We start from the raw sequence: 9,975 nt of genomic DNA on the forward strand, positions 1-9,975 counted from the left end.
TGTGTGTGTGTGTGAGAGAGAGAGAGAGAGAGAGAGAGAGAGAGACAGAGAGACAGAGAGAGAGACAGAGAGAAGACAACATCAGGAGTTGGGTCTCACTTCCCACCGTGTGGATCCAAGGGATCGAACTCGGGTTTTCAGGCTTGGCAGCAAGCACCTTAATCCACTGAGCCATCTTACAGGCCAATAGGTGCACTCCCTGCCTCCTTCTAAAAGAAAGTAAACAAGAGAGGACAGTTAAGCCGAATCCACTTGGGCCAACGCTACTCCTTAATTCAACAATATCACAGCATTTGGATTTCCAGGACTCAGAGGTAAAAGGCAATTCTGAAAATTGAGTGTCTCCTTCAGCCTCACATGGGAGTCATGAATATCGAAAACTGGCGTTCTCTTAAAACTAGACAGGAGATGCACAAAACAGCACTTAATAGAACGTAACTCCGGGGAGGGCCCACACCACTCCATTCACGCCCATCAGCTTGGAACTAGCTGGCTTATCCCACTCAGAGCTCCAAGGTCACCCACAGACCTGACCCTCACCTGCATGCTGTTCTTTTATGCCCCTCACTAGGGCTCAAGGTCTCGGACTTCCTCCAGACTGGCGTAGGGAGCCAGCCAGCTCTGGCTAGCGGTTTCTAACGCCCCGGGGATGGGGCGAGGGTAACAGAACCTACTGCGCATGTGCAACGGTAAGCTCGGTTGCCAGGCAACACAGAGTCGTCCCAGGTCCCAGGTGTGTGGACCCTGATGCATCAGGTCTAGCAGGATGGGGCTCTAGCTCGAGCAGTGGGGCGCCTGTTGGTCACGTGGTGTTCGTATTGCTATTCATTCCAACCTCTACCCCCGCCTTGTCCACTGCTCCTCAAGGTTGAATCCAGTACTCATGGAGGAAAACAAAAATTTCTTGGGTGGTGAACCCTTCCGAGGGGTTCTTAAACTGGGCCCATCATCTGTTTGAAGATAAATTTTAAGGACTATCTAGGCACTTTCCGTAAGTTGTGAGTTTAATTTTTTGTGTCTGTTTTAATTTTTTAATTTATTTTTAAACTTGGACCAAAATTTTCCATCAGATTGTCAATGAGACTATAAATTCCCCTGACACCACAAGCCCGTGGGTAGACGAGGAAGGAGCATGGAAGCTGGCATCAACCTGGCTACATATTGTCTCAAAACAAAATCAAAACAGAAAAAAAATCACTAGAAAAAAGGACCCACTCCCTTTAGAAGCTCTGGTTTAGGTAGGAGACATAACCTGTTTACATTAAGGAAAGGAGGTTTTTTGTTTTGTTTTGTTTTGTTTTTGGTTCTTTTGAGACAGGGTTTCTCTGTAGCTTTGGAGCCTGTCCTGGAACTAGCTCTTGTAGACTAGGCTGGTCTCCAACTCACAGAGATCTGCCTGACTCTGCTTCCCAAGTGCTGGGATTAAGGGCATGCTCCACCACACAAGTTTATGCACATGGTCCCAGAGATATACTCAAGAGAATTTTTTTAAAGGAAAAAAATGTACTTAGTGACACAATTTTAAACTTGAGTTCATCAGCGGAGCCATTCACCTACAGTGATCAGTGCAGATTAATATAGATTCTACTGGCTTCTACACCCCAACCACCCTCTAGTGTTTGTGTATGACACACTGGTAAGCGGAAACATTAGTAACCATGTCCTGGTATTTCTGCTTTTCACTTTTTCTCACTTTTACGTGAACTCCTTAAAATACACAAGCAATTCATGTCTATCCGGACTTTTAAGGGACTCTCCGACTGAATATTCAAGCACCCCTCTCTTATTTTGACCAAAAAAGGTAGGGGGAGGGTCTAAAAAGACAAAAGAGTGCATATTTTTTCTCATAAGCAATATATGGATATAGATATGAAATCAGAAGAGGGATTTTTTTTTGGCAGGTAATAGGGAAACAAGAAGGGTAGCAAGAACATTGTGTATGTGTGTGTGGGGGGGTAAATATGAACAAGAACAACTATAAATATGTATAAAATACCATGAGATATGATGTATGTTAACTAAAGAAATTATTCTAAAATCCAAGTTAATAGAACTACCATGTACAAACAGCTAATTCTGCCCCGTGCATTCACGGCTTTAGAGTAGAGAACCCTCACTGCGCTAAGGCTCACCCTGCCAAGGCGATTTGCTTTTAAAGGAAGAATGTGATGGTTTTTTTCCTCTCAATTTCCTCTTAATTTATGTCTTTCCTAGCTCTTGGTAGGAAGAATAATTCAGGAGCTTTCTTCATGAAACATGTTATTGAAATCCCGCAGGTACGGTTATCATCAACTCCTGGAAAAGCTGTTTTTTTTCCTGGTAATGAACAAGGTTGGATGTCCTCCACTGGTTATAAGGGGAAACAATCTCAGAGAAACTAATCACTGCCACTTGGCCAGGGAAAGCCTTCTGACACATTTGTAGCAATCTGAAATCTACTTTGTAATATAGAAATCATAGGTTGCTTACTAGAATACTGACTAAGTCACAGCTCGAGTGGTTCCCACTGGTACTCTAACATAGCTAGGCTCTATTTTGTTCTTGTTTCATATGTTTGGTTTTCTAGATAGAGGCTTGCTGCATAGCCCATGCTAGCCTTGGACTTGCCTCTGTCCTGCCTTAGCATTACAAATGCTGCAATTACAGACATGGGCCATCATGAGAATCTGCATTCAGAGCTGATGACTCCATCACTGACCTAATCCAAATTGGAAAACCTAAAATTGTTCAGCCAGCTCTCTATGAGTGAGTGTCTTACGTAAACACCTAAAATGTTTGTGTGTCAACACTATCGAGAGCTACAGGACCTACGGAGCTTCTTTAAGAGCGGCTTCGCTGTGCACGATTAATCATTGCAACATTCCATGAAAGGTTTTTAAGATGCTGTTTTATTTTCAACAAATCAAACATTTTTAATCTCAACTGTCACGGAGAATGTTACAAAGCAGGGGTTTGCAACAAAGTAAATTTAGGAGGAATCATTTTTTAAAACAAAATGTAAGTATATTATGTATCTTATCGCACTGCTTCAATGGAAAATCAGTCGACATCTATAAAAAGAAAAAAAATGAATTAGATTCACATATATGTGAGGTGAGGAATATGTACATATTATGCTTATACAGACATTTCTATGAATATTTTGTTATAGTATAATAATATTGGGAATTGAGATATTTCCCAACTGTTCTTCAGCCTGCCTCTCTCTCTCTCTCTCTCTCTCTCTCTCTCTCTCTCTCTCTCTCTCTGTATTTTTTCAATTTATCGCCTAATCACTCTCTAATGACACATTTATTCTACACATATGTGTGCCTAATAGTTATAATATTTAATAATATATTTAACAATGTGAAAGTAGTTTACTAGAGCTTATTAGTCCCAATAAGAATATAAATATGTCAAGTTTTCCCCACATCTGCCTTAGACCATGGCACAGTTCATCTGTAAGCTCACGAAGAAGACTCTGGCATTGCTGAATGCTGCTGTGACCTAATCCAAGCCTCAGCCAGTCACATTTTGGCTCAGTACCAAGGATAAGTTGATCTCCAACTCCTGCTAAGCTTCTTACAACTCTTCAGATGGTGAAGAAAAATCCCAAGTGCTGAAACTGAGGGTTTCCAAGAACTCACAGCTAAGGAAGCCACGCTGAGTAGCTCTGTGGCCACTGAGGGGATCATCAGCAAATGTGACGTCATTGGCTGTTGTAGCTGGTGACTGGCCTTTTGTATCTGATTTTGTTTAAGCTCTATTTGAATGTTCTCGGACCACATGTGATTAGACTGATATCTTCAATAAAATAAGATCTATCAAAAAAGATTTTCTTGTTGGTTTACTCATCTATCTGCCATGATGTGATTCACATTTTATACTTATTTTCTTACTAAATGTTATCAGGATAAAGCAAGAAATTAGGTAGTCAGATGACAAAAGCAAGAGGGGAAATGACTGTTGAATTACTATTTTATTTGTAAATAAAACGGCGAGCAAAATAGACCAAGTAGACCCTAACAGAGGGAATGTACATAAAATTGCCTTTTCTGACATTCAGAGCAAAGTTCATACTAAATTGTTCAGATTCCATGTCTGCTGTGACTGTGTAGAAAAGGCTCTGGTGACTTTAACTCCTCTAGTTGTTTCAATCTCTGGCTTTTCGTTTCTGCTTTTGGTTATTTATAGTTTTGTCTTTTTCTAGAATAAACTGGGCGAAATAATGTATTTTTTTCAAAGATCCAGATTTGCTTTAAGAAATTTCTGCTTTGCTCATTTTTATTTTTAAAGATTGTGTGTGTGTGTGTGTGTGTGTGTGTGTATGTGTGTGTGTGTGTGTGTGGTGTGTGGGGTGCCTGTGGAGATCAAAAGAGAGTGTCATATCCCTAGGAGCTACGGTTAATTATAAGCAATTGAGAGCTGTCCAGTGTGGGTGGTGGAGCCAAATTCCAGTCCTTTGCATAAATGACAAGCACTCTTAACCTCTGAGCCATCTCTTCAGTGCTCCCCCACCTGCCACTTTTTAAAAATGTAATTTATTTTTTAAAAGAAAACAAACTATCTTTTTTCATTTTAGATACCAATCCCAGTTCCCTCTACTTCCCCTCCTCCCATTCCCTCTACCTAGTCCCCATTCCTCAGAGAGGTCCAAGGCTATGTCGACTCCCCACTATAGCTAGGCTACTATAGCTAGGGATCCGTCCAAAGACAATATGTTTCCTAAAAGCCAATACAGGCAGTAGGGATAAGTCCTGGACCACTGCCAGTGGCCCCGCAGTCTGTTTCATCCATCCATCTGTCACCCACATTCAGAGGGTCTAGTTTGGATTTGGGCTTGTTCCTTCCTTGTCCAGCTGAAGTTGGTGAGCTCCCATTAGCTCAGGTAAACTGTTTCAGTGGGTGACCCCATCATGGTCCAGAGGCATCACCGTCCCTGACATCAATCTCTATTATAGAGCTACAGTAGTGAAAACAGCTTGATATTGTCATAAAAACAGACAGCAAGATCAATGGAATCAAATTGAAGACACGGATATTAATCCATACACCTATGAACACCTGATTTTTGACAAAGAAGCTAAAAATATACAATAGGGAAAAAAAGCATATTCAACAAATGGCGCTGACATAACTGGATGTCAACATGTAGAAGAATGAAAATAGACCCACATCTATCCCCATGCACAAAGCTCACTTCCAAATGGATTAAAGACTTCAATATAAATCCAACCCCACTGAACCTGATAGAAAAGGAAGTGGGAAGTAGCCTTCAATGCATGGGCACAGGAGACCACTTCCTAAATATAACACCAGCAGCACAGACACTGAGAGCAACAATACATAAATGGGACCTCTGGAAACTGAGAAGATTCTGCAAAGGACACAGTCAATAAGACAAAAAGGCAGCCTACTGAACAGAAAAAGATCTTTACCAGCCCCGCATCAGACAGAGGACTTGTCTCCAAAATAAGTAAAGAACTCAAGAAATTAGACATCAAAATTCCAAATAATCCAATTAAAAATGGTGTACAGAACGAAACAGAATTCTCAACAGAAGAATCTCAAATGGCTGAAAGACACAAGGAAATGTTCAACAACTTTAGCCATGGAGAAACGCAAAAACAACTCTGAGATACCATCTTATATCAGTCAGAATGGCTAAGAAAAAAAAACACCACTGATAGCTTATGCTGGAGAGGATGTGGAGTAACGGGAACACTCTTCCATTGCTGGTGGGAATGCAAACTTGTACTACCACTCTGGAAATCAATGTGGTGATTTCTCAGAAGATTGGGAATCAAGCTACCTCAGGACCCAGCAACACCTGCCACTTTTGTGGCTTCGTGCATGTCAGCCACCACCCCACCCACTGAGCTGCAACCCTAGATTTATAAACATTTTTTGAGTATGAGTTAGTTGGAAGACAGAAGTACCTGCCAGTGAATCCCGGCCTGCTCCGGTGGAGCTGACTAACAGAATAGGAATGAAATCCCTGACATTTTATGATGTGCACAATAAACAATGATGGGGTCATCATCTCCAAAAATCTCTTTGGATGACTACTATTGTGTCATAGACCAAGGAATACTAGGATCAAAGCAAATCTAACCCTGAAATACCAGTACTTCCCATTCCTAAAGCCTGCATTGCCCCTACAATTGAAGTTTTATATATAATGTTAGTGAATATATGCAATTGAACAATAGAAGCATATATGAGTATGGTTTAATTTGTGACAAACAGAATCTTCCAAGTTGAGTTCAGCTGTGAAACACATGCTGTTTCATGTTTATTTATTTATGTATTTTTGGAACACATACCATTTTAAATGAAACCTGTTGACCTCTTCCCATTGCGTGGCTGCAAAAGAATAGATTGGAAAGAAATTGTAACTAATGATGTGAGGTAATTCCACTGAAAGAAGCCTACTAATATAAAGAAGCTATGGACAGAACAGAAAAGGGCTTGTTGGACCCCACAGATGCAGTTTCTGATTTACTAAATCTGAGGTGGAACTTGGAAATCTATATTTCTACCAAGTTCGGAGACACTGCTAAAGCTACCAGGACCATGATGAATTAGAAGCTACTCCGTTTTGCTTGTAGGGAACCAACATCCGATAAGAAATGTTCTCAAATTTCATTTTGATGCAAACCAATGCTAACTTTCCAAAGTCATGGTGTTTCATTTTATATACTCTTGCTGTCAATCCAGTCCTGCAATCCAGTCCAATCCATTCTCCAATTTGCTGACGTAAATTTTCCCACAGGAACACGACCCTGGGCCTCAGGATAAAGTTGAAAATTTTCAGCTAAATGTTTCATTAAATGCATCCTGTCTAATCTCTGGTACTCACACGTAAAGTCACCTCTGTGTCACCTGCAGTCCCCAGGTAAGATGTCTGTCCCAACTCTCATCTAAAGCACACTTGCAGAGGATGTGGTAGGACGTATACAAATAACACATCATTTAATACAAAGGACTGGAGTATCCTCTGATTTTGGTTTTTTAAAACAATCCTCCTTAGATACCAAGGGATGACTTTATAAGAAAGTCTGAGCTACTGGGCCAACAAGTTTATAATTATTGTAGACCTCTGTGTGTTTCTTTGGGACTGAACAGCTGAGGGGCCAGGCAGGACAGAAACCTCCACCAACACTGTACCTTCTTTTAAAATATTTTCTTTTACCTTAAATTCCATATATGTGTTGGCAGATGTGTGGATGCAGGTGCCCACAGAGGTCAGGACAGAGCTCTAGATGCCCCGGAGCTGGAGTTATAGGCTGTGAGCTCCCGGAAGCAAATGCCGGGAACTGAACTCTGTAAGAGTAGTATGTGCTCTATCTTTTCATTCCCATCTATTAATACCTTCCCTAATACCTATTAGAAGTCCAGGAAACAGTTGTTGAATACATTTATTAAATATCTATCTTTTTGGTTGTGTGTTAAGAAACATGCAGAAAACATGGCTATTTAGAAGTAGATTTATATACAAATGCAAAATGATAAACCTGGTCATAAAAATATCTCTACTTGTAGTTTTTATTATCATAGAATTTTTAACTAATAGTTTGTAAGCATAGTCACAACTCTTGTAACCTATTTGATCAAAACTCTAACAACCAATTCCTTGGCTTTTGCTTCCTTTACATAAAATATCATGAGATTAAACTGTGAAGTAATGAATGCTATTGGAGCATTTACACACGGGGTAGTGGAAGGGAGATCAGAGATGCTCTGGTTCCAAACAATAGGGTAGTGTGAGGAATAAAACCAAATCAAGTGTTTATAAGTTAATTTGGTGAGTATACATTTAAAATACTTTGTTAACTTTCATAATGTTGATCATAAAATGCCATATATACATACCCTGAATAAAAAGTATCCCCTACTTTGACCAGCAAAAGGACTCCGGAATTCTTCCTGAAAGAAATAAGGATGGCATAGCAAATTAAATAACACTAAAACAAATGTGTGCAAAGTTCAATATTATTTTAAGTTTTCCAACTCAACAAAAGGTACCAAAGGCTTGAGTAGAATCTTCATATCATAGAGAGCTCTTATGTTTACACCTGAACCATTTCGACAGCCTCCAGTATCCCCAGAATGGTGTATTTAAAAATACATTCTTCATAGATTTTCTTTTAAAAATTTTGTCAAGTATATGTACATTCATCAATAAATAGAAAGAAAATGTCAGGTACGATGTATTTAAAAGTCTCTTTTTGACATTCTTCTAGAATAAAATACTCCCTTTAACAGAAGTGTTAGATGTGGTGACACAAACAGGGAAAATACAAGCTGGAATTGCTGTTAAAGCAAGAATAGAATACTTCTACGTGGAACCTAAGGGACAGCTTTAGGCAATGCCTTGAAAGAGGTTGTCTTAATATTATTGCATGTGCAGAACAATAATGAAAAAGAATGCCAAATAGGAACAGCTGTAATACAGGCATATTACATAGCATTACTTAAGCACGCCACCCTAAACTATGAAAAGAAAATTTAACATTTTATAGTTTCTTTATAATTGACTTGTAGTGTCCTGTTTGCATTAATAATTCATGGAGATCAATAAATTTATCAGTCAAAGCTATTTTCTTATAAGTAGAGTTATATTCTTTATTCTAAGAAATGCCTCTCATATGTATTTAAGTTCATAAATCCTTGATTTACAGAAAATCTATCTCTAATTCCCAGTATTTGTACTTAATTCTTATTTTTATTATACTTCTCAAATTAAGATTGAACCATTGATATTTAAAATGTATATGCAGAAACTGTGTGTTTAGGTACTTGTCTAAAAGCAGGTCCTGAGTATATTCAAGATTTAAAGAGGGCACAATGAAAATTAAAACATTCAAACGCAACACCAAAGCAAAGATCTTCAGGATGCTGTCATCAGAGACAGAGTCCTCAAAAACTGAAATACTTTGGAAAGGAGAGATTAAAAAGGGACTAAAGATAAAGAGATTAAAAAGATAGCTGTCTGCAACTACGATAGTCTCGCTCAAGCCAGAAAAGGGAGCCATGTGCTAAACTAGGCATAATAATGAATATCACTCAATCTTTCCTTGTGTAACTCCTGAGACTGAAATAATGTAGTCAAAATCATTATCTCTGGTTGATACAGACATTGTAGGAAATAAAGTGTATAGCATTTATGTCTAGAAAACTTGATGACACTGACTTTCTTTTTCAGTCTGAGAATTCTACCACTTGGGGGTGGAGGGGTGCTGGAATTGAACCTAGGGCCTCCCACATGCCAGGGTGGTGCAAACCACTGTACTTTAGGCCCCGTTTTGAGAATTCTATATATTTAAGGTGTCATTAAATCCCCTGTTAGGTTTCTCTTTAAAGTTAGCAGCAGATAGCAGTATTCAACTGAAGCTAAAATTCTAAAAGAAGGAAATAATGATCATAAAACATAAATTCTGGGACATTTACTCATATAATGGCATGCTTTTTGAAAATGTGCGTTATGAAGAGTTAAAAAAAATCAGTGTCAAAGTTAAGAAAAACACCAGACCCAAATTCAGCTTTTAAGTATGTAGTGGTAACCATATAATAATGAAAGTAACTATCATTAAACCATAAAGGGAATATCACAATGAAGACATTCTTGTTTGTTTGTTTTGCCTAGACTAAGGGTCAGTGAACTGCATGGTCACTTCTCATACTAGACAACTCATGGAAACTTATCTAACGAATGTGACTTCCCTTTTGTCACCTTGAGTTCTCAGAACCTGCAAAAGCCCAGCCAGGCTCCTAACAAATCAAAGGTGGTAATACTAGACCCAAAATACAAAGTCTCACTTTAAAATGCTACCCAGGACTTCCAACATGAAAAGCATCAGGACTGTTCTTTACTGACCCTGAAAAGTCCCAGTTTCTAGTTAACAGTGTGTTAGCTTAGTTATAGTCACCTTATATATAAATACTAGTTAACAGTGTGTTAGCTTAGTTATAGTCACCTTATATATAAAT

The 9,975-nt window shown here is 38.9% G+C and overlaps 2 protein-coding genes across 2 annotated transcripts in view; both read right to left on the bottom strand.

Annotated features, from left to right (window-relative positions):
- LOC101988651 (phosducin-like protein 2) overlaps window positions 1-697 on the bottom strand; it is a 19,470-nt gene extending 18,773 nt beyond the window's left edge. Inside the window, exon 1 of the mRNA XM_005359370.1 lies at window positions 541-697. Coding sequence (XP_005359427.1) covers window positions 541-546 — 6 coding nt within the window. The 5' untranslated portion in view covers window positions 547-697. The remainder of the gene's footprint in view (window positions 1-540) is intronic.
- Window positions 698-2,935: 2,238 nt separating this feature from the next.
- Window positions 2,936-9,975, bottom strand: part of Nmu (neuromedin U) — a 27,395-nt gene continuing 20,355 nt past the window's right edge. The window contains exons 8-10 of the mRNA XM_013350775.2: window positions 7,858-7,911; window positions 6,309-6,348; window positions 2,936-3,050 (exon numbers count right to left, since the gene is read on the bottom strand). Coding sequence (XP_013206229.1) covers window positions 6,313-6,348; window positions 7,858-7,911 — 90 coding nt within the window. The 3' untranslated portion in view covers window positions 2,936-3,050; window positions 6,309-6,312. The remainder of the gene's footprint in view (window positions 3,051-6,308; window positions 6,349-7,857; window positions 7,912-9,975) is intronic.

Source organism: Microtus ochrogaster, linkage group LG1, assembly GCF_000317375.1.
Source record: "Microtus ochrogaster isolate Prairie Vole_2 linkage group LG1, MicOch1.0, whole genome shotgun sequence".
In the NCBI taxonomy this organism is placed as follows: Eukaryota; Metazoa; Chordata; class Mammalia; order Rodentia; family Cricetidae; genus Microtus; species Microtus ochrogaster.